The following is a 27698-nucleotide window of genomic DNA, read 5'->3' as shown; positions in this document are numbered from 1 at the left end:
ACCTGAGGGAAAAAAGTGTTAGGTGAATTGTTTTGAAGGAAGCTGCTTAGGAGTATGTGGGGCAAAGTGCTCCCTACATTTCCTGAGTGAACAGAAGTGTTCTGACATCTGACTCAGGAAAGAATAGTTGTATTCAGTGGATTGGCTTTGTCTGGTGTGGCCTGATGCAGTTTTTGCCCAAACTGAGAAGCAGTGAAATCTGTTTTGAAATTAAACTCTACCAAAAGTGACAGTGGCTGAAAGAAGATAAAACTGAGCAGCAAATGTCTTCCAGGAAGTGCCTCCACTCTGAGTTCTCTCTGGCCTCAGCACATGCTGGGGAGAGCTATTCATAGCATAAATTGAGAAACTCCAGCTTGTTATTATGTGACAGTGTTTGTACCTACACATGCCCAAGTCTCACTTGACCTCAGCGTCACCCATGCAGCTCATTCAGCGTCTCCTGGTGTTTTGGTCTAGTGATCAGTATTTTTAGCACAGACCATCAGATGTGATTGTGAGCCATCAGGCACCTTATATAGCAGCAACTCTTACCTTAAAAATGCCTTTTTTATTTTTTTTAGAAAACAGTGCTCGTCTGCTTCTTCCTAGCTAAAAGGAGCAGGAGTTTCACCGCAGTGACCAAGAGTAGTTCCTATATGATATGTCATAGGAAGGTATGTAAAGAAAATAGAATTACATCTCAGATTGTTGTACATTTTACAGCTCTCATCGAGGCTTCTGAAAACATCTTGCTTACACATCATAAAGCATGCTTGGTTTTCTGTAAGATAGAAAATGCTTACTGCCATTGCAAACTTGGCAGACTGTATCTAATCCTGCCTCTCCATTCTGCACTTCAAAATACGTCCCATACTCTTGTAGTCTTCAAATGTGGGGCATAATCCAGGCTCATTTCCTCTAAAAGGACAGACCTGCTGTGCCAGCTGTTTGCACTGCTACATTAAGTAGCTACAATTTTGTAGCATTCTGCATTCCCCATTATTTTGTTTCATTTACTGCCCAACAAACAATAAAATGTAAGAAACAAAATTTTCTCAGACTGCTGTCATGAGATCCTTGGAAACACTTGAGCCTTTTAGAAGGAGAATGTTGCCAGGAAACTGCCCAGCCTTGTGCCAGCAACAACAGTGTGCATCAGTCATCTCATTCCACTGAAGAGGTAGATTGCCAGCAGCGCTAGAGCAGCCTTTCTGTACCTCAGCTTGATCTAAACGAAGAAGTTTTGCAATCAGTTCAATTTCTGTGACCCAGTCAGTCCTTGACATTTCTTTTACAGCAGCCAACAAGATGACAAGTCTCCTGTTGCAGCAGACATACCTAGTAAAAACGAGACTCTAAACATTCACTTGCCTATGTCCTGATGTCTGTTAAGTACCTGACAGTCAACCATAGCTTAACGTCTTCTCCAGCCTATCTGGGAAAGAAGAAACGTTCAACTCTTCTTGACTCTCTAGATATGTGCAAGCAAAAAGCCAGACCCTTCCCAGAACACAGTTCAGCTTTCAGAGAAATCATTGGGTTTTGTGAGATTTGCAAAACAGCAAAAAGGTATTTAGCAAGAATTTATACCTGCAAACAAAAAGATAAATGTTTGCTTTTCTGCTCATGAATTCGTCATAGGCAGGAGCTCACATGGAATTTTAATTTGTGTGAAATGCTGTTTAAAAATCAATCATAAGTGTTTCGGGTTACACAGTAGCATAGAATTGTTGCTTTGTAAAAAAGTGCAAGGTTTACATATTTTTCATCATTATCAAAGGCAACTTCCCAAATTTCTTCACTGATGTCATGTTCTCTAAGTCAGGTAAAAGGGGAGCCTCTAAGTATCACAACAGTAAAACTTTAACAATTAAATTGCATCTCTGACAAAACTGAGAGAAGTTCAGAAATTCGCCTGAAATGAAGAGTGTAAAATTTCTCCTTGTCTCACATCTGCTTGGTCTTTACTGACTTAAAGAAGACGTAGGGGCATATCTGTTCTGGATAACTTCCCAGATGAACTGTTAGAAGCCTTTTCTCTGTCACAACATTAGCTAAAATGAGTAAGTAAAAGTTCCTGACGAATACGACAGGCTTCCGAGTCCACTGATTCCATTTGCTCATACTCTTCTTCCGGCTGTTCCATGTGTCCTGTGGCTGGCGAAGACCACACGTCCAGCCCGTGTTCCAGGGAGATGTTGTGAAGCACACAGCAGGCCAGAATGATGTGGCTGGATTTCTCTGGAGAATACTGCAGGGTGCCTTTGGACCCATCCAGGCAGCGGAAACGCGACCGAATGGTTCTGAACGTCCGCTCGATGATGTTGTGAGTGGCAGAATGGGCCATGTTGTACCGGTATTCCGCAGGGGTCTCGGGAATATGCAGAGGGGTCATCAACCACGTCCGCAGTAAGAAGGAGCTGTCACCTGTTAGCAGTGAAAAGGAGAAGGTTACACACCCACAGCTACAGATTTCAGCTCCTCACTCTCAGTTTTCTGGTACAGCAGATACAGAATAACTTATTTCTCTGGCTAAAACAGAAGGCATGAAAGGGCAACAATAACTCCAGTTCACAAATGTGACAAAGTAAAGGCATTCAGTTTTACTCAAGAAAATCCTGGTAGAACACATGGAAGAGTTTTAATGAATTCATTTACTGCATAAACCAGTGAAAGACAGCTGGACTGGGACCCTATCTAGAATTAAAAATTGCATAATTCAGCTTAGAAAGGTGTAAGATACTGAAAACAAGCTTTTAACAGAATAAATGTAAACTAATACACACAATAATCAGACTGTATAAAACACAGATTGGAAGTTACTGTTCTAAACTTCTAAGGTAAGGATTGTCCAAACTGAATCACAAATCTCAAAGAAATTGGCAGGAAAGCATTGAGGCTCTTGACTCAATAAGGAGACAATATATAGTAGACTTCCCACTGAAAAGAAGGAGGAAAAATTGGCTTACCAAGTAGCCAGCCATCTTTACGTAGCTCAGTTTCAAACTGGCTTGTGAGGGCTGCCTGCTCTAACACTGTGCAGTCGGGCAGGCTGCCTGGCCAGTGCGTTTCTGCACTGAGGAGGACTCCTCTGGCATCACACACCATCAGGCAGTTCAGGGAATGGAGACCCTTTCGGTTCACATAGGACAGGTCCTCAGCATTTGGTGCTTTGATTGCCACATGGGTGCAGTCAACCACCCCGAGCACTCCCGGCATGCCTGCCAGCCCATAAAAGTCGTCCTTTAGGCTCTGCATAGTAGCTTCATCCTCAGGAAAGTGAATAAACTGTGAGGCTCTTTCCACCAATGCCTCGGTTACATTGGCAACACAACGGCTCATGGAGGCTTGACTAATGCCAATTGCATCCCCCATGCGAGTCTGGAAGGAGCCAGAGGTATAGAAACCCAACGCAGCAAGTATTTGTGTCTCCGGACTGATGGCCCTGGACCGCTGCGTAGGGCGTGAGAGAGTGGCACCCAGAAGATCCACCAGGTAGTAAATGAATTGTCGGGGAAAGCCGTACGTGGATACTAGATATTCGTCTGTGACATCCTCCAGCTTGAAGCGATCCAAAGTCCTGTGTCCACGGCCATAGAGCAAGAGGTCGCAGTCAAGAACCGCGATAGGTACAGCCATGGCTGACGGCCAGGGGTCCCCTGGGGCTCCTCCGTGACAGGGCTTTCCCAGAGGCTTCACCTGCATAAAGCAAAGGGGAAGGAGACTCAGAACAGTTGTTACTGGTGAGCTCTGTTACTATTTTCCTTTACTCTGACCATCCAGCAAATATCTTTACTTCTTTGTATCTGCTTTTAAAAACACAGGGGTGGCAGCAGGTGGGCTCACCGCGGAGCCGACAACTCTGCCCGGCACTGGCAGGAATTTACCTCCCGTGGCGGGGGGGTGCTGGAGCCGTCTCCAGTGGCCGCCGCCTGGGCAGGACAGACACGAACCGCGGGCAGCCGGTCGGGGGGTCTCACAGGCCCAAGGGGCGCTGCCCACTCCGGGCGCCCCTGACCCCCGGGCGGCCCGACCCCCGCGGGCTCGGCCCGGCCCTTACCCGCCCCGAGGCCGCTCCCCAGCGGTCCCCGCCGGCCCGGCCCCGCGTTCACCGCGGTAGATTCGCCACAGCCAGGGGCTCCCGGCGGGAGCGGCGCCGGGCGCTGCCCCGCTTGTCTCAACCCCAGCCACCTCCTGCCCCATCGGCCCGCGGTCCCGGCGCGGCGAGAGCAGGCGGGGAGTGGCGGCTCTCTGCGGAAAGTGCCGCCGCGGACACCCAGGCACCTCCCTCCTCCCCTCCCTCCCTTCTTCCTTCCTTCCCCCCCTGCCCGCAGCGGATGAAAACAAACAGCGGCGATGGCGGTGGTGGCGGTGCGGCGCAGCCCGCAGTTCTGAGGGCAGCGGCAGCCCCGGCCTGGCCCCCGGCCGCACGCCCCCGTCGGCGCTGAACTCTTGGCGAGACCCCGGGGCCGGCACCGAGGAGGAGAAGGGGCGCTGGCCGGAGCCCCGCGGCGGCCGCGGCGCTTGGAGGCGGCGGCCGCGGTCCCGGGGCCGCGCAGCCCTCCCGTGGCCGGGGCGCGGCGGGTGAACGGGGCCCCGCGCGGGATGAGCCGCCGCGCCGCCAGCACTGCTCGCCCCGCGCAGGTACCGCGGGCCCGGGCCGGGGCGGGGGGAGCTCCGTGGGCCTGCGGGCGGCCCTTCGGGGGGAGCGGGTTGCGACGTAGACCTTAAGCTTTGGGATGCGGCTTCGTGCCTGCGTTTTACTTTGACTTCGCTGCTCGCGGAGGTCGGTTCCCGACAGGCTCGTGTCGGCTGGGCTTCGTTTTCCTGACGGCTGGTGGCTGTCAGTGGAGACTGGGGAGGATAGGGCCCGCTGGAATTTCTAAAAGTGGTGTCTTTTAAAACCTGTTGGAAATTTAAAGTCTGTTGGAAATAGTAGAAGGTGAGACCGCACACTCCACTGTGTAGTTTTCCTGTAACATGCGAGTTTTCTGTATGTTAGGAAAGATCAGGTTATTGTATCTTTCTTTCCTCTTGGAGCTATGGTTCTTAGTGCATCGCCAGAGTTGTTCCCGTGGATTTGGTGAGAGTGGAGACCTTCCACGTCAGTGAAGAGTAGAAAAGGGACGCTTTGGACTGAGCGTACGAACTGCCTACTTACAAGTGTCAAGAGTGGTGTGACTAGGCACATAGCAAGGGGGAAAAACACAGTAAATTACTGCCTTAGCTGAAAATTAGTTTGCTATGCAAATGAAGCTTAGAGCATCTCCAAATTATTACAGAAGTGGCCTGACCTGGTGGACCCCTCCTTCTTGTGGCAAGAAATAAGTCATTCAGATGAGCCAGGCTATATTTAGGTATCTGGAAGGATCATACAGGATCACTTTATTTTGCTTAAATGGTATTGTATAATCTTAACTTTTCTGAACATGTGTTCATACAGAAGTTGAGAGGTGGTGATTATGTTGGTGGTTGTAGTACAGGGTATGTAGAAGCAGATTCTGGTTTAGTCTGTATACTTTGGCTTGACAAACAAAATGAGAGGATGGACCTTTGAACTGATACCATTTTTAGACCTTAGGAAGTACAGAATGTAACTGCCAGTCAACAGGAATTACTTAATTTTCTTTCTAAGTCAGTGGAGCTGGCAGTGCTGGCTTTAATAAGATATTTACTAAGATGCAGAATCATTTATTGGTTATGAAGTAAATTTGTCTCCTGATCAGGAGGAGAAATTACCTCTTTATCAGTCAAAACTTAGTCATGCTTTTCATTTCATAAGAGTGTTTATATTATGTGAAATAGTTTTTCTGCTAGAGTCTACTCTAATTGCCTCTTTAAAAAAATCCATGAACTTTAAAGAATTAGTGTGTCATACCTTGAAATTTAGAACTGTTCCCTCCCTCTCCCCACGTTTCTGACTAACCTACTAAGAAGGAAAAATGGAGATTAATTTTAAGTAATTGTAGGATAATGGACTTTGACTTGTAGGCCCAGCCTTGAAACAGAGCACTGTCTTTATGGAGATCTTTTTATAGTTGCTTATTAATGTGCTTAAAATACCTGCTTGCAGTGAAGCTTCTTGGTCATTGAAGGGGTTGATTCTAGGAAAGCTTTCTTGGCCGTCAAGCCAGAAGCACTCTGCTAAAACCTTCAAAAAACTTCCATCTGCTACTTGTTCACTTGAATGATTCAACGAACTTTTCTGATCTTCTCACAGGACATCCTTGGAGATTGGATTCGTGTCCTGTATTAACAAAGTTCTGGAAGGGTGGTAGGGACAAGAGCCTGGTCTGGGGGGCATAGTTCAGGGAATGAACATCTGGGATGGAAGCAGTCCACAGCCCTCTCCTTACAGTGACACCCACTCTGGTTTCATCCCTAATTTCACTCTGGGATAGGAACCATGAGTAATTATTTTGCACTGATTTGAAAAGAAAGCAGGATGACTTTAAGTTGTAGCAGCCATGGCTCAAAGTGAAATGTAGGAGGTGATGGAAGCAGCCTACATATGCTTTCCCCAGCAGCATGAATAATGCCTGGTATTTGTCAGGTGCTTCTGCTCCTTTCCTGTTTATGTCCGTGTCAGACATGTACACGCTAAATTCCCATGTATGAAGCATGTACTATAATGTCACGGAGTTCACAGGTGTTCCTGTGCACCTGTTGTGTGCTGGGTTACAGGTATCCGCCAGCAGCGGGGCTGTTCCCGAGTTGGAGCATGGCATGCCGGTCACTGTAGTTCCTCTGGGATGTAGCAAGGCACGAAGGGGAGGGCTCTTACAGTTCGTTGCATCATGCAAACAGCGCCACCAGCTTATGCTGATGTGTCATTCTCCTTGGAGAAGGAGAGCGTAAGTAGCAGTAGAGTGTATAAGGCACAATGCTTAAATGTTAAACTGTTGGATAAACCTCTGCCTCAACCTCGTGAGAAAGAATAAGGCTTTAGTCAAAAGAGCCGCGTGTGGCAGTTCTCCTTTAAACATCCATCTCTGATATTTCTGTTCACAGCAAAGTGAAGACAGAGGCATGTAAATAGAAGCAATAGTATAAAAAGGAAGAGGGGGACAAAGCAAAAAGCCATGTGGACAAGATGCTTGTTTGTACCTATGAATACATCAGTTTACTGAAAGGATTACTTAGGTGACAGGATATCAGTCATTTGTAGGTTTCTAACCTAGACCAAAGGTTATTTCCTTCTAGTTGTTATTCAGTGTAAAAGTAGTCAGCACGTTCCTCTAACTAAGCATATGCCCGAGTAGTGGCACTTAACAAGGAGCCATGCTGGCATTGCAGCAGGACCTGAGAGGTTGAATGAGTTTGGTGGAACTAAGTTTACAGAATTTTATTCCTGTTCTGGTCAGCTGTAGCAGGTAACCTGAGAGTACCGAAGAATTGTTGTAGATAAAAAATTGTAGTTCTAGCTCCATCTTGACTCTCATCAAGAATTATTGTAAAGGTGAACATTGTCCTAAGCCTTAGCAGGTGTCAGGCAATCACTAGAGGACCTTCTACAAAAATGAGGAGATGGCGGTCATCAGATGACAGCCCTTACCTTACACATTTCAGAAGCTGAGTTCCAAAGTCCCGTTTTCTCCCTGAAATTACAGATTCCTGACAGGAAACCTTGGCCCATACTTTCTGCTCTACTTCAGGCTCTGGTGAGTCAACTGTTGCTGGCATTTGAAGCTTCAGAGGTAACAGTATGAATTTCCAAATGTTTCATGAATGTTACAGATAATTTGAGATCTTGCAGGAAGAATCCAAATTCTGCTGCAGCAGGGCAGAACCATGGGGCTCTCATTCTTTGAAACCTCAATTTAAGACATACCTCTGGTGGCTGTTTCTCTCCTCTGGAAATATTTGGCTGTGTGGTCATTAGAGCTAATTCGTATACTGCACCAAGAATCCTGCAGATGATCATCTTTGTTTCCTTTCCTAACAGACCAGTGAGCCTAAGACCTTCCATTTAGTTTCCAAATGTTTTGTAATACTCGATATAAAAATTTTTTTCCAGCTGCATGAGGCAAGTGTGTGTGCTTCATTTGACAGCTCTCCCACAACATCAGGATATACTTTGTTGCCTCTTTCTCCTGCGATTGCAAAGAAAATGCCCTCTCACTTCTTTTCAAATTAAAAGCTACTTTGATTTCTCTCGCTATTTAAATGTCAGCATTCTCTTTGCTGAGGGGAAAAAAAAAGTATTTTTTAGTGCAGTATTTTATCACCTGTATCAGCCAGGTTTTATTGTAAATATCGGATTTCCTCAGCCCTGACAGTGCTTCACTTAATGACTCAAAAGAATATTAACAGGTCATTCTTGCATGTTTTATAGTTTGGTTTGGGGGGTTTTGTGTAGTGGGAAGTGTCTATACTAAAGGGTTATTTTTTTTTAATTTGGAGTGCTGCATCAATTAAACAGCACTTTAAGTGCTGACTTTCTTTTGAACCCCCCTAAGGTAGGAGAGGTCTGTAATGTCAGTCTACTGGAGGTAAAGGCAGGGAAAGAAAGTATAATAGTTTTGATGAGAAGGTTAAAGTATCCAAAGGATAATTTGCTAATGCATCTGATATTGAATGGCTCGTGTTGTTAGTTCTCAGTTTACAAATTTATTTTTGGCTTTTATTTTACACATTTATATTTTGTAACAAGAACTGTGCAGGACTAGGAGATGAATTATGAATATAGCCTAGGAACTTTTCAACTGTATTATATGTCCAACTTTCTTTTTATAGAGTCATTCAGAAAACAGCACTGTTCTGTATAAAATGCTCTATAAGTTGCAGTATTCTTATCTAGCAGCCTATCTTGGATGATGCTTCTAAAGCATTAGGCCTTTATTGCTATTAACTGAGACATTTTGAATAGAAGTCCTGCATGTGTGTGGTCATTAAAGATAATATATCTTCTATGTGAACGTGGTTATTAGCCCCTTCATCCTGCTAGGCTTTAATTTGTATAAATAGCATACCTTGCTGCAAGTTCAGTCTTTGCTTAACAATTGAACACTGAGTTACATTGTGCACAGCAGCTGCTCGTGCTCCCTTGACCTCAGATCGCCGACGGTTCTGTGAGGAGCAGCACGTTCTGTAAATACGTGGTGTTTGGCAAGCTGCTTCAGGCTGATTAGCTCTCTCAAAACAGCAACAGGAGTTAAGGGTGAATTAATACTTGGAAGGCTTATGAGCAAAAAGCACAGTTAATGCTACTAATTAAGGCGTTCCTTTCCATGGTCTCTGTACAATTATTAACTTATATATGAAGAAACTGAGAGACAGAAAAATTGTGTTTTATCCTGGGCCATGTCACGTGATGGTGGCAGAAATCAGATTAGTGCCTTGCCCTGCCTCGCTTCAGATGCTTTGCAAGTTCATTGTGTTGCTGGAAACAATCGTATTTGGAAAAACAAGTCAGTGTGAATGTGAAAGCTAACTATTTGTTATCAGAGCTTTCAAGAGAAATGAACAGAGGACTTTGGTCTCTTCCTTGGTAAAACTGTGTCTTTTCAGTTGATTGTAGGTAAATTTATAGCTGTACAGTTTTACTACAAGCACTTATTTGTTAGAAGTAAAGAAGCGGCGTAGCCTGTTCCAGCAGTGGTTTATTATATAGATTTTAATGTCTGCTGAAATACCACTGAAATACCACTGAAATACTGTTTTTAGAATTTCAGATTCAAAAAAACAATTTGGCTTTGTTTTGACCAGTGCTGATAGCTGAATATACATAATTTTTGAAGCAGAGATTGCCATGTCTCCTGGATAGGTTGGTATAGCATCCAGTCAGTGTAGGAGTGTTTTGAGATTTTTTTTGGTTTGGTTTGGTTGGTTGGGGGTTTTGTTGTTGCTGGTTTTCCTTTTTTAATTAAGGTAGCAAAATCGGAGAACTTGTAGTGAGTTTTAATTCTGAACTTCCTTTGTTGTTTTTTTCATTATTTTTATCTTTGCACTGACCAGGTAAACTAGTAGTGCGTGTTTATACCTCACACTCACGCTCCAAAGTTCATTTCGTTTAAGGTGGCCTCTAATGGCAAAAATATTTTGAAATGTAAACAGAAAGCTGAAGGAAGACTTCATTCCCAGACCTGTGCTGTATTTCAGATTGCCATATGCAATGGACACTGATCTCAGTTCCCAGGACAGGAAGGACCTGGACAAGTTCATCAAATTTTTTGCTTTAAAGGTAACTTCTCTCCTTTGGACAAATGCCTCTTCTTTCTTGTTTAAGAAAAAGACCCAACATACTTGCTGTGGCTAGAATAACCACATGGGGTTTGGTTTTCTTTTTTTGTTTTGCTGAAGACCAAAGCAAGAAAAGGTGATGTCAAATTTAGGAGATTCCTGAGAGTAACTGTGAAAACATCTTTTCCCCTTTTTTCTGCTTCAAATCCTCTTTCATCCCCCAGAAGTGTCCTGCTTTAGAATCAGTCGTAGGCACTTCAAACCTCTGTCAACTTTGGGTTTCTATCAACACAACAAACCATCCAGCTCCTAGGTGGTATCTTCTGCTGGACTCCACTCTTTCTTTCCAGTGTATCTCAATTTTCACATTGCATCCAAAAGCAATAATACCAGATGTTCTTTTGAATTATGTTGATAAGTAACTATAAAATTTGGCCTCACTTGGTACATAGATGCAAGTAGATACTCTGACAATGGCTTTGGTATACATGTACAGATGCACTTGATTTTCCCTTTAGTTGTCTAGGTTCGGGATATAAATTTTGTTTCATTAATACTGAAAATTGCAACTCCTGATTGCAAAATTGATTTGGTCACCTCATGTTATTACAGAGAAAGGTCAGCCTAAAATGATTTTCTCTCTGAAATACATTTGCCTGTTACATGTAATCATTTAAATTGATTGGACATGAAGATCAGTGAAGCAAACTCTGCTTCTCTATATCCTGGTCAGCCCTTTCATTTTTTTTTTACTTGAAACTTGTCTAACTCTGAACTAAGGGCTCTGCTGAGCCCAAAACATGAGTGTGTATCTTTTCCTTTATATTCCAGACGGTACAAGTAATTGTCCAGGCCCGACTTGGAGAGAAAATCTGTACCCGATCCTCATCCTCCCCAACAGGTTCTGACTGGGTAAGGTCATGTTTTTAAAGCAAATCCTTAACTCTGTGTGTTTGTGTGTGTGTGTGTGCACTCACAACATGTGTGTGGTGAGAACACCATGTGACTGTTACAATCTTGTGCAGACTATAATAACTATTCAAAGAATAGCTACTGTATTCAGTTATGTTCATTGGGAGTGTGGATATTTTTTGGTTGTTATTGTTCATATGCAACAAATCACTCTGGACTCTTCAGGGCTGAGTAGAGGTGAGACAAATTGTGCCTCTCAGCATCTTCTGCCAGTTAAGGCATGTTTTCAAGATCTTCTGGGGTTGAGGTGATGAGTTATATTCTGTCAGAAGCTTGCAACTCTGCAGTTCAGGACTTTGTAGTAATGGGCTTTATTAAAATTGAAAAGACTCAAGATACTTTGTGAGTGAAGATAGCACTCAAGTGAGAGAAAAGGAGTGAATTTTTTATGGCAGTATCTAGAAAAACATTTGAATTAGCAGCCAAGGAAATATTTCCAAATATGAAGAGCCTAAGCCCAGCTGGAAATTTTCTGTTTCATAAATATTTCAGTGGATGCTGACCTAGTATGTTATATATGGGTCTATGAGCCTGTCTGCAGTGTACTATTAGGCAGTTTTTCAAAGAAATAAAAAAATTGAATCATTTCCTTCATTCTGCAGTTCAATTTGGCAATCAAAGATATACCAGAGGTTACTCATGAAGCAAAGAAAGCCCTGGCAGGACAGCTACCCGCTGTTGGACGGTCTATGTGCGTGGAGATTTCTCTCAAAACCTCAGAGGTGAGAACTGAGTCAAAGTAGATGCCCTTTTTTGCTTGTGGGGGTTTTTTGACTTAAATCTTGTATCACCCACCAGAGCACCTTTAGTCCAAGACAATGTGAAAATATCTAAATTTTATTAAGTTAGGTAGTATGCTAATGAAATGTATTGTTTAGCAGAAGCAATTCACTGCAAATATGTGAGGCCAAACACACAAATGATAGAGCAGCAAAATTTAGTTTCTTAGACCATGAAGAACTTAGCCATTCTGAGGAAGGTGTTCTCTCAGGTGATGTAATTGTGCAGTGAGACTTCCAGTGCACCTTTTCTATCATTGCATTACAAGAAAGTGGGAGCCGGGAGATAAATCTTTGTTCAGAGGTGTGGCCATTGCTGATCATTAATGAGATGTGAAAAAGTTTGTGTTCTGAAATGAGCCTTTGTTTGGCATCCAGGGGGACTCCATGGAGCTGGAAATTTGGTGCCTAGAAATGAATGAAAAGTAAGTGCATTCTTCACACATTTTTTGTGTATGTTTGTAGTTTTTAGCTGATGAACATGGGAAATGTGGCTAATCCGTGGTGATCAACGAGCACATATTGGCTGTGTGGCCAGGAACACTTCAGAGGGAACTCCCCTTTGTGTAATGCACTAGTCAAACTGTTTAATATTGGTGTCGAGAAAGTAAACTAGTAATTTTATTCTTTTTTCATTCTTCCATTACAACTAGTATGCTTCTTCAGATAATGATGAATGCTTTTAATACTGAAAAGATATTTCTGTTTAATAGAAGGCTGCATGTATTTTTTCAGCAATTACTTCTACAACAGGTGACTAGGTTGAAGTAGGGCTCTTAGCTGGTTGGTCAATACAGGTAGCCACACTGGGGTTTTATTGTATCATTTTGGCAATAAAACTGACATTAAACAACCAGCCCAGACTAATTTTTATTTAAAATAAAATAAACAAAATAAAACCCAACCACAAATCAAAACACACAAACAAAAACCCAAAGCAAACAAAACCAAGCAACTTAGTTGGGAACAAAAGACTAATTTTTTTTCCTTTGTGTTCTATAGGTGTGACAAAGAAATCAAAGTTTCATACACTGTATACAACAGGCTGTCTCTGTTGCTGAAGTCTTTGCTTGCTATAACCAGGGTAACTCCAGCCTACAGACTTTCAAGGAAACAGGGCCATGAATATGTAATATTGTACAGGTAAAGCAGAAATTTCCCATTTGAAACACAAACAGCAGAAACTCTAGAGTTGCACAGTGTAGCTGCAAATGCGGTTACAAAGGGATGAGTAATAATAAATTATTTGGATTTAACTAATACTGAACAGTAAGAGAAGAAAACTTTGGGCTATGTATCACCTTATAGCTTCCATTGGAGCCATTGGAAGAAAAATTAAGCGCAGGCTGTGAAGTGTTGGGAGGAGTAAAAATAATTGTACATGAAAGCACTGGTTAAAGTACTTATTAGCCTCCAGTTTGGTGGCTGGCCTGTATTTGGTAAATGCCTATCTACACTGCACATACCTCCAGTGTGTACTTCTGCCCTGCTGCTCCATTTTAAAGATGCTTTATATCACTTCACATTTTTGATCTGAACTGTAGACTTAGCACAGAAGCTTAAAAAACTTGAAGAGAAATTTTGTATTAAGCTACCATTTTCTCTTCCTTCTTCTTTTTTACATGACATGTCCTCCTCTGAAGTAGCTGGAAGGCTTTTTTTGAGATGGGCATTCTAGCCATTTCTTTTGTTTTTTTTTCCTGAAGAGGAGAAGTAGTTTCAGCCTTTCAACTCATAAAATTAAATTAAGACACGTATAGCATTATGTCCCCAATGGACCTAATAGCTTTTCTTTTTTCTTTTGCTTTAGGATATATTTTGGTGAAGTGCAACTGAGTGGCTTGGGAGAAGGTATGATTAGACAACACACAGACTAGAGCAGAACTGTTTTTCATACTGACTAGCCTTTTATTACTATTCCTAAGTGCCATGAGGAAAGTGTGAGGTTTACATATGCTTTTTATCTGGATCCGCCAGTGAAGGCTTGTGTCATAAGGTACTAAGTATAATGGTGGTAATTGGGCAAAGTCTAGGGGGATTGCCATTTTGACTCTAGTGATCCAGAACTGAAATAAGAATGTGGAAGTATGTTGTTAAGGGATAGGACCAGTAAAGAAGGTCATGATCTGCTAAGGAACAAGAAGCACTTCAGAACAATTTTTTAAGATAGGAAGATAACCAAGATAGGAAGCACCATAAGAAGTCTTGCAGGTGAAGCCTACCAGCAAGGCAGCCTAGTGCTGCTGCTTTGTTACGGGTTCTGTGTGCATCTTTGGAATTCAGATTGCAAGGGATAGTGGAAACACTGTAGAAATAAGATAATGTGACCTCAGAATAGAAAAGTGCGGCATGTAAATAATCAGTGAAACTGATAGTCATTCCTTAACCTTACAGGTTTCCAGACAGTCCGTGTTGGGACAGTGGGTACCCCAGTGGGCACCATCACTTTGTCTTGTGCCTACAGAATCAACCTTGCTTTCATGTCAACCAGGTAAGAATATGTGATTGTGCCAGAAACTGTTTTACAATAATCTGCTATTAAACCCCTCATATTCTGAGCCGCTAAATCTTTCCCTTCCGCTTATCCTTTCCTGCTGAGATTCTCCTTGATGGAGAATACTCTCTCTCATGCTTAAGTCTTGCAGCAAGGGGAGTATTTGGGTAGCCCTGAGCCAGGCTCTAGAACTCCAAATTGCTGATACGTGCCTGGAGTCACAGGACTGAATTGTAAAGATGCTCTGGTCCCATTAATAGACACAAGGGTTTTCTGTGAGGGCACCATGAATTGGGAAGAGAGTAGAGAGAAGAAGCAAATAACACCATTGCTTGTTGCCTTGCAGGCAGTTTGAGAGGACCCCTCCTATCATGGGGATTATAATTGATCACTTTGTGGACCGTCCCTATCCCAGCTCTTCACCCATGCATCCCTGCAATTACAGGTGAGGAAATACTGACTTGAAGTTGTGGGCCATGGTGAAGGCATCAATTATGCCCAAATACAAAGCCTTTTCCACTATTTGCGGCTGCATGGGAAGGGACACTGGAGGATTAGTGTCAGTCATATTGATATGGTTGAGCCTGTGATGAAGGTTGACATTTTCCTCCTCATATCTAGAAGACTGAGTGAGCAAGCCCCAGTATTTTCCCAAAGTCCTTACAGAAGCACTTGGACACAAAGGATATTTAATCTTGGCTGCCTTAAGGAATTTGAAAGTGTAATGGTTAATCCTGCTGTCAGCTACGTGTCCAGATGCATGCATCTCCAGATATTTCCACTGGGGGAAGATCAGAGTTTAATTTCTCTTTGTAGATGAGAGGTTCATCTTCTCTAAAATGTGTGTGAGGGCTTTCAGATTGGGACCAGTGGTGTTGTTTGACAATGGTTGTTAACACCAAAGCCAATAATGCATTAGCTGGTATAAGAAAAGCATTAGTTAGAAACACCTCTGGTTTTTTATGTGGGGGTAGAAGGGGAAGGCCTGAGGAAAATGAAAGTTTTCATACCTTGTTTTCCTCAGTTCTGCCAAGTAGATGAGAGCCCTTCATAATTCTCCTTTCAACTCCACCCAAATACTCTCAAACTCCCTGCAGTGTTTGTCCCAGTGTGTTTTACTATTTGTTTGTTTCAAAGAATATTTCAGTTAGAAAACTTTTCTTGCTGCTTTAGAGCTGGTGAGGACAATGGTGCAGTATACCCCTCAGTAGAAGATTCCCAAGAAGTGTGTACCACATCTTTTTCCACTTCTCCTCCATCTCAGGTAAGAGAAACCAGGCTCTTCTTAATTTAGATAGAGCAATTGCTGTTAGAGTAGTGTGCATATTCCTACATCAGCTATTGTGCAGGCAGGCAGCCTCCTGCTGTTAATTAAAATTTAATGTATGGGTTATTTATGTCATTATACTCTGAGTAAAACCTAGTTAGACACTAATTTCAACAAAATTCAGGGGGACTAGAAAGACTGAAATACTGAGAAAAATTAAAAGATCCTACTCCTGTAGCTGAGCTGAGATGTGCTTGAAGAGGATAGCAGGGTACTTACACATTTACATTCTGATACTGCAGGAGGAGGAATTCAGGACATTGATGCCAGACAGCCTAATTGGGGGTAACAGACTGACATTGAGACAGAAACATTGAAATACCAGGAAAATGCTGGAGAAAGACTGAAAAAAAAGACAAAAGCTGTATCTGTTGGACCATCTAAAAGTAGTTGGGGCAGCAGGAATAAGTATCAGCAAGAAAAAATTGGGTCATAGTATTGAACTGGGGACTTAATACTCTATAATTCCACCTACCCCTGCAAATTTCATTTAAGTTTAATTTTAAAATAAAGTGGCTTCCTTTTGAATATCAAAAACAGAAACTCCCAACTTCTTTTACTGTCCTGTGTATCTGACTCCACAGTTCTGTATTTTGAAGACTTGGCCAGAGTTGCAGTTATTCTATTGCTTTAAATATTCAGGAATGCCCTGCCCTGTTGTCCAGCCAAGCAGATGGCTCTGCTGATCTTTAAAGACAATCTAAAGACTCTAAATCTCTTTTGCTGTCGATGTGAAACATAGAATGAAGAATAATTGGAATGCTGTTCCACACTGAAAGAATCTGCCATGGGTCTTTCTGCTGCTTCAGAGGAATTAGTGTGCCTGGTTTAGCAGAATGTATTCTGCTTATGAATGAGCTAGAAATGAGCCTGTCTTAGGAAGTGTGTTTTTGTCAAGTGGATTTTGGGTGACAGGGCATCAGGCAATGTTGAACTAATTAGCCAGTGCTCACAGTAAGTCTAATGGAATAAAGCTTCTCTTATTCTGCAATACACAGTTCAGGAAATGAGTTTGTGGCTGAGTTGTGTCCTGCATTTTCATAAAATGGGTTAAATACAAAAGGTTTCGTAAGGAAATTTCCACTGGCTTGCTTGTGCCAGTGTTCCTTAACAGTAATAGTGCATGTAACTACATTAAAGTTGACATTTTGCCAGGGGTCATGAGCTTTGCTGTCACGGAGGGGGAAAAGCTTTATGAAATCACATGAACCTTGAGGATTCACATTAAGTATGAGCCTACATTCTTGCTTTTCCTGTGGTTAATAGTTGCCATATGCTGTACCCTTATTTATAAAGCCACTGCCAGTCTTTATTATCACAGTTAGAATTTTAAGGCTGTCTTGGCAGAGTGGACTTCAAAGTAAATTAGAAGGGAAAAAATAAGTTAATTTCTTTCTCCAGGTTTCTATACACAACTTAATATGTAGGAAAATACTGGGAACTGTGTGGTTTTCTAGGCAAATTTTTCAAATCTCTACCTGCCTTCTCAGTAAAAGTGAGGCCTAAACTGCATGATACAAGGGAATAGTTGCTTCCTTCTCCCTGTGAGCTTGCATAGCATATCTGTGCATTTGTGTGTCTGTGCGTGCGTGTTGTGAAGTAGCCCAAATTTCAGGAGAGAGTCTGGCCATGAATAATTCCCAGAAATGAAGCTGAAGCTTTCTTAAAAATGAAAACTGTTGGTAAGAAAATGACTGGGGGGAGGTATGGAGCTGAACTGGGTTTGAATTGCCCTTTTTGCATTAGTACCCTCTGTGAGACTGTTTACTTCCGCAGCTTTGCTCCTGTTGATGGAGTGCTCTCTTCACATTCGTGTGTTTGAATTACACCATAGTCTGAGTACCCTTTATTCTAAGAGTGCAGCATAGACTTGCCAAGATATGATCCCTCGGAAAGCTGGAGGATAAGGAGTATTGGATGGATGGAGAGTATTGAAATACATGTAATTTGCAAAATCAAAAAAAATTACTTGACTTTTTCTGGCATCTGCTCAGCTTTCTCCTTGCTAATTGGCTGGTACCAATTATAATTAGCTGTGGAACAGAGTCCTGGCAGTTAGTTCATGTCAGGGTTTACTAAAATATTACCTGTGTTCAGTGGTTCACTCAGATTGGAAAACAGTCAATTCTTTACTAAATGAATGTGTTCTGGCAGTACTGAGGCTTCTCTATATGTAGGTGTGGCTGCTGCAGCCGAAATCTCTTCACTAGCATTCAGTTCATCCAACTCTTCATAGTTCTTCTCTGAAGTCCTTCTCTCTCTCTCTCTCTCTCTCCCCCCTCTCACTCTCTCTCTTTTCCTTGTTTCCTCTGTTTGTCTGTATCTGTGCACAGTGTGTTTTTACTGTCACAAAGGCACATTTTCAGACCCCTCCTCCTGTGGTGACGGACACCTTGAAGGTCCCAGTGATGGGACTGGCCTTTTCACATCAAGTGAGTTGTCAGTAGAATATACTATACATGGCCAGAATAGGGCTCTGGCATGACAAAACAAATACAGGAAAGTACAAATTTGACAATGTGGAATGTTTGTTGTGCATGAGAAAGACTGGTGAACCCACAGTGGGCCAGGTACATTATTGAGACTGGCTTCTTAAATGCCTTTGCAGATAAAGGTCTCCCAAAGACAGGATAAGCATCCTAAAAACACAACAGCTGTCCAGGATTGTTAGTGAAAGACATAAGTGGTAAGGCACAGTTCTGAGTGTTTTCTGTTAACAGCCAGTGTCCCTTAAACCTTACAGTCATTAGTGCTCCACTCAGCTTAACCAGCCTCACATGAGTAAAAGTGCTGTCCAGTGCATTCTGACCCCTTTAAATTACATCAGCCTTGGTGCTGCTGGAGCTCACTGAGCTCTGGAAGAAGTGCTCCTCTTGAGCTCAAGCAAGCCAGAACAGGAAAGTTTATTTAACGTGACTGGGTAGATTTCTACCTGGGGTGTGTAAGGAATTTCTCCTAGGTTTCACTGGTTCCAACACTTCATTCCTAAAGCAATCTCACAAGGGTTACCTTCCCAGTTCCCTTTACCTTGCACATTTATGGGACTCTGTATTCTTTCACTGAAGCTATTTGAACAGGCCTGGAAGATCAGCTGTTTTAATGTGAAATGGGAGTAGGTTCAAACAGTTGATAGTGTAGTTGCTTTGGGATGAAAAAGTATTAAATATTAGGTCTTTAGCTAATTTAGCTCTTTGATGATGGCATTCATGCTTTTCCCAATGTTTGAAACCTGCCTGTAGGCAGAGCTTCCCTGGGACTGGATGTCAGTCATACCTTGCTCAGCCTCCTCTTATGTGTGTAGGAAGCCAGTCTTGTTTTTCCTTTCAAGGCCCAGACTTATTACCCTGGACTACTGTCAAATAGTCCACTTAGCAATAAGAACTTTTTAGAGCAATAACCTTCATTATTGATTCCACTGAATCAATGGAATCCTTCTGCCAGCCTGAAATGCTGTGCCTCTGACTTTCCTGTTCCTTCTTCAGTGAGTGGTGATTATTCAGACTGTGGGGCATTCCCCTTCCTCTCTCCTCTCCCTTTGCCCTTCTTGTTTTTTCTCGTCTTTCTTAGCTTTCCAGCTCTCGTCTTTCCTATCAGCCTGCTGCCCTGGGAGTTGGATCAGCTGACATGGGGTATCCTGTACTCTTTGCTGGTGGCTTGCATGCTGCACACCCTCACCAGGTACTTGTAGAGAGTAGAACCAGCATGGCTGGTATTTGCAACCATTTGTGTCACTTGTACATCTGAGAGAGGCATTGAAACTAGTGCATGCATTGGTATCCTGTCTGTCAGGAATGAAAAGAATGTAAGGTAAATATAGAGAAAGCACAGCTTCCACAAGAGCTGGGAATTGGCTCCTCAGCATGCCCAAGTTTACTGGAGTAGGGGTCATGTGGAAAAACTACACTGAGAGAGCAGGCACCAGGCTTATTTGCCTGCACCTGCAAGTCACTGATTCCAAACTTTGCCTGTCTTACAGAGCTGCTGCCGCCCCTATAGCTATGCAAGCACAGTTCTGTAGCCTAGACAGAGGATACACTGACAGTCCATATTGGCATATTTACATTCATTCATCAGACAAATAAGCGAAGTTGACAGAAGTCTTTTTCTGCATGTGACTTTGCTGCTACACCAGAGTTTTGCTGATAAGGTGATAACAGAATAGAAGAGTTTCAGTCGGAATGGTCCTGCAATGAGCATCCAGTCCAACTGCCTGGCCAGTTCAAGGCTGACCAAGTTAAAGCCTGGGATTAAGGGCATTGTCCAAATGCCTCTTAAACACTGACAGACTGTGGCATCAACCACCTTTAGGAAGCCTGTTCCATGGTTTGAATACCCTCTCAGCAAAGAAATGCTTCCTAATGTCCAGTCTAAACCTCCCCTGGTGCAGCTTCAAACCATTCCCATGCGTCCTGCCACTGTATCCCAGGGAGAAGAGATCAGCACCTCCCTCTCTACTTCCCCTTCTCAGGAAGCTGTAGGGAGCCATGGGCTTGTAGCAAGAGGATATATTTTTTCCCCCCACTCCTCTCCTTGAAGCAGAGGACCTATAGCCAGAGAGCTCTGCAGTGTAAAACAGGCCTGAAGTGGAGAGGAGTAGAGTAGGTAGGGAATAAAAAAAGTTTGTATTGTGGTGATCAGCTTCTACTTGACACCTCTCTCAGCCTTATGGGGTCTGGAGCCCAGTCATATGCCAAAAATCCCACAACTTGGGCCCAATGTAATGGAATCTGCTTTGTATTGAACTGTGGTGTTTGTTTGATTTTGAGGTATCTAACTCAACCATTCCTCTCCATCTCAGTTGATTGGTCCAGGCAAAGAGGGGGGAGTTCCCCCAATTCCTAGCCAGCCAGCACATGGCACTCAAGCTGACCAAGAGAGGATGTGCACCCCACTGGATGGAGTCCACTACTCAGCAGCTACTCCTTCTAGTAGGTAGGTTGGTTTTAGATGATCCACTTCTTGTGCTAGCCCATTTATAATCCTATTAAGATAAGACTTTTTGTTTTCCCCTTTTTATCTATTCTTTGTAGCATAACTACTGTCTTTTAATTCCCCAAAATAAAGTACAGCTTTCTCTGACTGGGGCTTTTTCAGGCTTTCTCCAAACAATGATCTTGCCCATCTATTTAAACCTGTTATGCAATGTAACATCCTTCTGTTATGTCAACTTTATTATCAATTTTATCTTTTTTTTTTTTTTAAATCTTTCTGCTAGTTTTGCTGATTGTAAAACAAGATGAAGTGAGTTCACAAATGAGTCTTAAATGCTATCTAAGTAATCCTCTTTCCATAAGACTAAACCATATTTTTTTTGTTTTAAAGTTCTGAATACCTGTGGTAGGACCCCAGACAGGTCTTGGAAGTAACTAATAGCCATGCAGTGAATTAGTCATACTGGGAGTGGCTGTTGCAATGTACTAGACTACTGCATTTGTAAACTGAGTGACAGATACAATTCTGGTCCTTGCCCTCACTTCCTGAGAGATCTGTGACTGAAAAATCTGTTTTACTGAAAAAAATAAGTGATGAACAGGAATTGCTATGAACATGCACATTCTGAAGTGTAAAGTCCACCTTCAAAAAGAAAAGCTTATTTCAGTTGGCAGCAACTTTCATTCAACTAAATAGTTTTTGTCCATCTTTAAACAAAAATCTTGATTCCACAAGTGTCCACTCTTCTTTGGTGCTCATGAGTGAGGAGGAAGGTGTGGTACAACGGTTCTTCTTCCAGTATTAAGAGTAAACCAAGAAAAATGAAGGAGTCTCATAAAGCATGTGATTTGTCTATAGATTTGTCTGTATTGTTTGTGCCATGAGTCACTAGTTACCTATTTTCCTCCCCCAGTGAGGACACAGAAACAGTATCAAACAGCAGTGAAGGAAAGTGTGGCTCCCCACATGACCTTTTGGAAACCATCTTTGTCCGGAAGGTGGGAGCTTTTGTCAACAAACCCATTAACCAGGTAACGAGCAGTAGATCTCAAGAGGGCACCATAATACCCTTCTTCTTCCATCTGGTCCTATACAGAGGAGCAAAAAGCACCCCAATGCCAGGGTAACCCCAGAGACTGAGAGTGTATATTCTTGCCTGTGGCATTTCCCTACCAGGTTTTACTATAGGCTTGTTTTTCATTAAATCCTTTTGAGATGTGACAGCCATTGAATTTGCCCCACTTTGCCAACACCCTATTTGAGAATAGAAGACTTGATACTGCACTTGGGTCTTGCAATGATCTGCCACTGCCATGTGTTCATAAACTGGGAAAGCTGGTAGCAAGCCTCCTTTTCCTTGAAGGGACAAGCAGTAGACCAGTTCATCATTAGTAAGCAAGCATTTAGTTCTGCTCAGTTCCTAGGGCTGTTGTTCTAGGCCTTTTGGATGGATGAAGGAGAATTCTTTGAATTTTTATCAGTTTGTTAATTTTTGCCTATATTATACAAGATGTATATAAGCAATCCCACCTCAGGGTACGTATCTGCATTAGGTCAGCTGAGTATCATCTCTCTATTTTATGCCTTTTAAATGAGTTTGTCAGCCTCCTGCCTAACTGCTGACTTGATCTTGGGCCATTTTTAGCTGGCCTGACAAAGACGTTCAGTATCCTGTTCTGTGCTGGGTAAGCAGAGCGTCTTAGTGAAATTCTGTTTGCTGAATCTCCTCAGGTGACCATGGCCAACTTAGACATTCCTTTTGCCATGTTTGCTCCCAAGAATGTTGAGCTGGAAGATAACGACCCCATGGTAAGCCTCTTCCAGAGGTATATGTGCCTTCTCAGCAACCCTTATGCAAACATCCATGCTATTCTCTTCCTTGAATAGACTTTGTTTTTTGAGAAAATAACTAGTTACTCAGATTTGTTTGATTTCAAGAAGTCTCCTGTGTTGAAGTCTTGGGCTCTCTAGACATGCAAATAACAGCATGTGTTTGTTGCCCCTGCTGTAGTGTGTTTATTGTCCAACCTCCTAACTGCCCCCACGCTGTCAAAATACACAGACAGACATGATCATAAGATCAGTACTCACCATTTTTGATTTCTTGGGCAGGTCAACCCTCCTGACTCCCCAGAAACTGAATCTCCTCTACAAGGCAGCTTACACTCAGAGGGCTCCAGTGGCAGCAGCACAGGGAACACCCATGATGACTTTGTTATGATCGACTTTGTAAGTGCCCCCATCAGTGCTCTTACATAACACCTGCATCTTAGGTGGGCTTCAGGTGCTGTACGATGGCAAATGATGTAAGAGCAGTTTTCAATGGGAGTGGAAAAGACCCATGATTCACAGTTCCAAACTAGAGCTCGACAATCCCAGAACTGCAAAGACACTGATGCTTGGAATCAGCAGCTACCAATTAAATACCTAGACTTGGCATCCTCTCTCTAATGCCTAAAGGAGCCAGATTCCAAATAAATGCTCTTTTCCAACTGCTCAACAACCATAGATCTTCACTGCTCTTCAGTTATTTAATATGCATTATTGCAGCAATGGTTGTAATGCCAAGATGTTTACTATAGCAGGTAATGACTTTACCTGAGATTGTAGCAAAAGGGAAGCCAATGTCTGTGGGAATTAACAGCAGTATCTTTGATTCTAGAAACCAGCATTTTCAAAAGATGACATTCTTCCAATGGACCTGGGGACGTTTTACCGTGAGTTTCAGAACCCCCCTCAACTCAGCAGCCTCTCCATTGACATTGGAGCGCAATCCATGGCAGAGGATTTGGTATGGAGCCCTGAAATTTCTTTTTGTGGCAATCATATATGCTTTATAATGCTCTCCCCTAGTTTGAAAAAAGTATCTTCATAGAATCATAGAATAGTTTGTGTTGGAAGGGACATTTAAAGGTCATCTAGTCCAATCTTCAACTAGACCAGGTTGCTCAGAGCCCTATCCAATCTGACTTTGAATGTTTTCAGGGATGGGGGCATCCACCACCTCTCTGGGCAACCTGTTACAGAGTTTCATCACCTTCATAAAAAAATGCCTTGTATCTAGTCTGAATCTACTGTCTTTTAAAACTATTGCCCCTTGTCCTATTGCAACAGCCCTTACTAAAAAGTCTGTCCCCATCTTTCTTAAAGGCCCCCTTTTAGTACTGAAAAGCCACAATAAGGTCTCCCCAGTAAGGTTTCCCCAGAGCCTTCTCATCTCCAGGCTGAACGACCCTAACTCTCTCAGCCTGTCTTCACAGGATATGCTCCAGCCCTTGAATAATTTTCATGTCTCTCCTTTGGACCTGCTCCAAAAGCCCCCATGTCTTTCCTGTACTTCTCAGAAGACAGACCCTGTCCAAAGGGAGTCCCTCATTAATATGTTCCAGATAAATGCAGATTTGTGGCACACTTGAGCCTCTGAAACTGGCGTGTTTGTCTTGAAGCTGAAAGCTGCTGCTGTGTGCTTACTTTGGCTGTCATTGAAACCCCCCAAACTAGTCCTCCCTCTGGGGTGTCAAACTTGTGGCAAATCAGGCCTGATCTTGCAGCCTGAGCAGAGGTAAAGTCCCAGTGTGACTGGTGAAAGTCATGTCTGAGTGAGTGCTCCACTGGGCTCTCTGGCATTGTAACATACTGTGGAGAAAAATGAATACCAAAGGCTGAGAGCTGCAAGTGACTTGATGAAGGCAGTGACGTGAGCAGGGTATTGTGCTGCAGCTGGTGGCAGGGATATCACAAGGAAAGGCCCCAGTGCACCTCCTGTTCCTGCAGAACAAACAGACTCTGGGCAGAGTGCCCTTGTCAGGGTCACTTGCTGGATGCTGCCAGAGGATTCCTGGTTTTGTGCACAAGGGAAGGGGAGCCCATAGCAGTGGAGAGGGGTTGCAAGACTCAGAAGCAGAGTTTTTATCCTAGAGTATGTGTTTAAAGTTTCCTTCTGTCTGCTGTGAATCAGCCCTGACTTGCACCTTTCTTTACCCTTTCAGGACTCATTACCAGAGAAGCTGGCAGTCCACGAGAAAAACGTCAAAGAATTTGATGCTTTTGTAGAAACCTTGCAGTGAAGCTGTTTCCTAGTTTTGCTGCAGCAGTTCTTCCTCCTCAAGGCATCCTGGAGATGACATCAACAACTATCTCTATTGCCCCTGCTCGGCCTTTTGTCTCACGTTGACTAGTTCCTTCCATCAAGTGAGCTTTCTTTGATTGCTCTCTTCAACGGCAGATACAGCTCATCTGCTGATTTTCCTCAACTTTTCCACCCTTTAGTTCTGGACCGCTTTTCCTGCTCACAGTCAGTTTTGAATTTAGGACTTCAGTAGGGACAAGGAAGTCAAACTCCAGTGTATGAAAATTATTTTTTCCTCAGTCTGTGTTCTATGTGGAGGGGCTTTGTGAAAAGTTGCCATAAGCTTCCTCCAAGGGTCCTCTGGTGTAAGTTCCGTAGGTAGAGCTTCTTGCTAACAGACTTTTTCCTACAGTCTCCGATCCTGTTAGAGCATAGAAAGCTTTTGCTCATTTCCAGGGTCTGTGAGTTCAGCAGATTCAACAGCTTTCAGTCCAGGACATCCATTCCACACAACGGGGCATTTCATCCTGACTTCAGTGTGCGTGCCTGGAGCCCAGGGAGAGAAGTCAGCTTTGGGACCTGTGTAACGCGTGTTACCTTTGTTTTCCTGCTTCCAAGGAACTGGGTCTCTACGCGGTGGTTTTGTGCCAGGTCCTCTGTTAGGTGGCTGATCAGCCGGAGTGAAACTGCAGAAGCACTTTCCACATTTCCTTCCCGAGTGCACTGACATTTGGCCATGCTGAGTTCAACGGTGCTGACTGTTGGCAAACCTGCAGGTAGCAGCTGTGATGATGCTGAATTCATAGTCTCTGCTTCTGAAACGTAACTGTAAATACTAGGAATCCTATTTCTTTAGGGTTATGTAACTAGGAGTCTTAGTCCAAGATTCTTTCCTCTAATCCTTGCAAACCTTCCTGCTTTATGGTTAATAGAAGAACTTAAGAATCAAAAATATTTATTGCTTTTAAAGAAACCTATATTTAAAAGATGTTCTGTTTTCATGTACTAGTGCGGGTCATTCTGCCCTGGATCACTGCCAAGAGCAAGTGTGCCATGGAACCCTGGCCAGTGAGACTGGTCTCTCTTTGCAGGAAAATATCCAAGATATTTATTTTCTAAGACAGACTTGATTAATATTATACTCTGTTTTGGGGACTGTGTGTCCATTACAGCGAGTCAGGGCCTGTTGATAGAATGAAATGCACACATCAGTGGAGTGGAGCGGCAGGGACTTGGTAAAAAGCTGTTTTCTGATAGGCATGGATAAATTAGCAGTGATCTTCAGTCATTCAGAAGGCAGCTTCTTCAAAGAAGCACATTTTTGGGGAAGCTTATGGTACTTTTTAATCAGCTGGCTTTTGAGTAGCTGAAATTTTATTTTTGTAATGATCTGGCCATCGACAGTGTGACTGGTTGGCAGTGGTCTATGGTTGATTTGGCTGCTGTCTTTTGCCCGATATAAGGATGGGAGGAGAAACGGTGACACTAAACAGAAGCTTGGATAAGGTGGATTTTCTTGTGGTTCTCTCTTCTCCTCCCATGTGTAACTAGAGTGAGCAACTGCAAGACCCCTTACTGTCCTAAAACACTTTTTCTTTCTTTCTCCAGAAGTGAGGTTGTGTTCCCTCAGTACCAAGGAACCATCTTAATTTCCTCAGTGTCCAAGTAACCAGCCTTCTAGTTAGTGCTGTGTGGCAGCTTCTTCAGCTCTACTGCATGCATAGTTGAAAGATATTGCCTGCAGCTGACAGGGTAACCCCAGCTCCACTCCAGAACACTATTTCTGTGCCACTGCTAGAGCAAGGAGCCAAGTTCAGAACAGAGCTTATTGTAAGGTCAGAGCAATGCAATGCTTTGAATTTTCCCAACTTTTTTGTTGAGTGATGTATTTGGTGGGAGGCCATGTGAGCTGTAGAACTCTAGGTAAGAGCTTTATTGAAGGAAAGTTACCCACCAGAACCTTTTTAGTTTACTCAACCAATTAACTTTTCAGCAACCTCACATGGAAATTGCCTTGTCTGTGCAAAGTAAAATGCACAAACATTTAAGAAAACTTCAAAGATAAACAGTTCATAAGAGGGCTTAAGTTACATGGGCTTTAATAAATATCCGATCCCCACAGCCAGAGCCACCTTGTTTCACAGGTGGAAAGGGTTGCAGAAGGATTGCATTAACACAAGGAATTAATGGATCAGCTGGCTCTCATCTTTGCTCAGGAAGCTGGTCTGCCAACTTGTAGTAAATAGCTCAAGACAGGTGCTTGTCACCTTTCCCTAGTGATACTATGGGCTGCAGAGCAGCAGAGAGGAGGCAAAGTGCTAGTTCACACTGTATGAATGGAGGAGAATAGTCAAGGTTGAACTTCACCTAGCCAGCACTCCTGCTGTGCTCTTCTTCCACTGACAAGCTGTGGAGCTGGCAGAGCATGCCATTCTTGCTAATCCCATCTAGAAAGTCAGTGCTATTACTTGTGCTCATTTGCTGATGTAGTTCCTAACATGGCTACAGCTCCCACATCTCATAAGGCAGAACATCGGTGTGGCACATTTTTTTTCTATTTCAAAAGGCTGGACAATTGCCTATATAAGCTGCTAGTGTTGAGCTGGATGGCCATAGCAATAAGAGATTCTCCAGGGATGAGTTAGGTGCCTCTTCTCTGGACATTCCTCAGTTTCAACACATAGTTGCTACATCTAGGCTCTGAGTTTCCTGACCACTGCACAAATGCTCTGCTTCAGGAAAGATCTAGCTACTGCTGTGGCCTGCCACAGGTTGTGTTATGAAGGCTGTTTATTTTAGCAGCTGTCTGCTTGATTCGATATTAAGGACAGTATGTATGTAGCTGCTGATTTACAGATACTTTGGGTGGAGGGGAAGGCTCCTCAAATTGTATTGTTTTGGAAAGTCTCCAGTGTACTTCAAGTATTCACAGAATTTCCAATAAAACTTCTACGTAAGCAA

The 27698-nt window shown here is 43.1% G+C and overlaps 2 protein-coding genes across 17 annotated transcripts; one reads left to right on the top strand and one right to left on the bottom strand.

The window, feature by feature from the left end:
* Window positions 1-538: 538 nt before the first annotated feature.
* On the bottom strand, window positions 539-4436 carry HARBI1 (harbinger transposase derived 1). Of its 4 annotated transcripts, none has more exons than XM_064657977.1 (3): window positions 4332-4436; window positions 2952-3681; window positions 539-2409 (listed from the first exon to the last, which is right to left on the bottom strand). In XM_064657977.1, the coding sequence occupies exons 2-3, from the start codon at window positions 3619-3621 to the stop codon at window positions 2033-2035; spliced, it is 1047 nt and encodes a 348-aa protein (XP_064514047.1). In that variant the 5' UTR covers window positions 3622-3681; window positions 4332-4436; the 3' UTR covers window positions 539-2032. The 4 variants fall into 4 exon arrangements, with proteins under 4 accessions (XP_064514047.1, XP_064514046.1, XP_064514048.1 ...); XM_064657976.1 differs by lacking the exon at window positions 4332-4436 and adding an exon at window positions 4043-4133; XM_064657978.1 differs by lacking the exon at window positions 4332-4436 and adding an exon at window positions 3870-4008.
* Window positions 3701-27698, top strand: ATG13 (autophagy related 13). Of its 13 annotated transcripts, none has more exons than XM_064657941.1 (18): window positions 3701-3725; window positions 10084-10165; window positions 10996-11076; window positions 11739-11858; window positions 12294-12340; window positions 12918-13058; window positions 13726-13766; window positions 14310-14406; window positions 14756-14854; window positions 15583-15673; window positions 18070-18168; window positions 19304-19414; window positions 20535-20668; window positions 21582-21699; window positions 22400-22477; window positions 22781-22897; window positions 23331-23459; window positions 24658-27698. In XM_064657941.1, the coding sequence occupies exons 2-18, from the start codon at window positions 10097-10099 to the stop codon at window positions 24733-24735; spliced, it is 1650 nt and encodes a 549-aa protein (XP_064514011.1). In that variant the 5' UTR covers window positions 3701-3725; window positions 10084-10096; the 3' UTR covers window positions 24736-27698. The 13 variants fall into 13 exon arrangements, with proteins under 13 accessions (XP_064514011.1, XP_064514012.1, XP_064514007.1 ...); XM_064657942.1 differs by lacking the exon at window positions 3701-3725 and adding an exon at window positions 4499-4626 and having other exon boundaries at window positions 19331-19414; XM_064657937.1 differs by lacking the exon at window positions 3701-3725 and adding an exon at window positions 4499-4626.

This window comes from Pseudopipra pipra, chromosome 6 (genome assembly GCF_036250125.1).
Source record: "Pseudopipra pipra isolate bDixPip1 chromosome 6, bDixPip1.hap1, whole genome shotgun sequence".
Lineage (NCBI taxonomy): Eukaryota > Metazoa > Chordata > Aves > Passeriformes > Pipridae > Pseudopipra > Pseudopipra pipra.
This window is presented reverse-complemented; position numbering and strand designations above follow the sequence as displayed.

Coding starts and splice junctions, on each gene's coding strand:
- HARBI1 (XM_064657975.1), bottom strand. CDS start 3,687: ATGCAGGTGAAGCCTCTGGGAAAGCCCTGTCACGGAGGAGCCCCAGGG. Junction 2,410..2,951: donor TAAAGATGGCTGGCTACTTG/GTAAGCCAATTT, acceptor CACTGCTAACAG/GTGACAGCTCCTTCTTACTG.
- ATG13 (XM_064657941.1), top strand. CDS start 10,097: ATGGACACTGATCTCAGTTCCCAGGACAGGAAGGACCTGGACAAGTTC. Junction 15,674..18,069: donor CCACTTCTCCTCCATCTCAG/GTAAGAGAAACC, acceptor ATCTGTGCACAG/TGTGTTTTTACTGTCACAAA. Junction 19,415..20,534: donor ATGCTGCACACCCTCACCAG/GTACTTGTAGAG, acceptor TCTCCATCTCAG/TTGATTGGTCCAGGCAAAGA.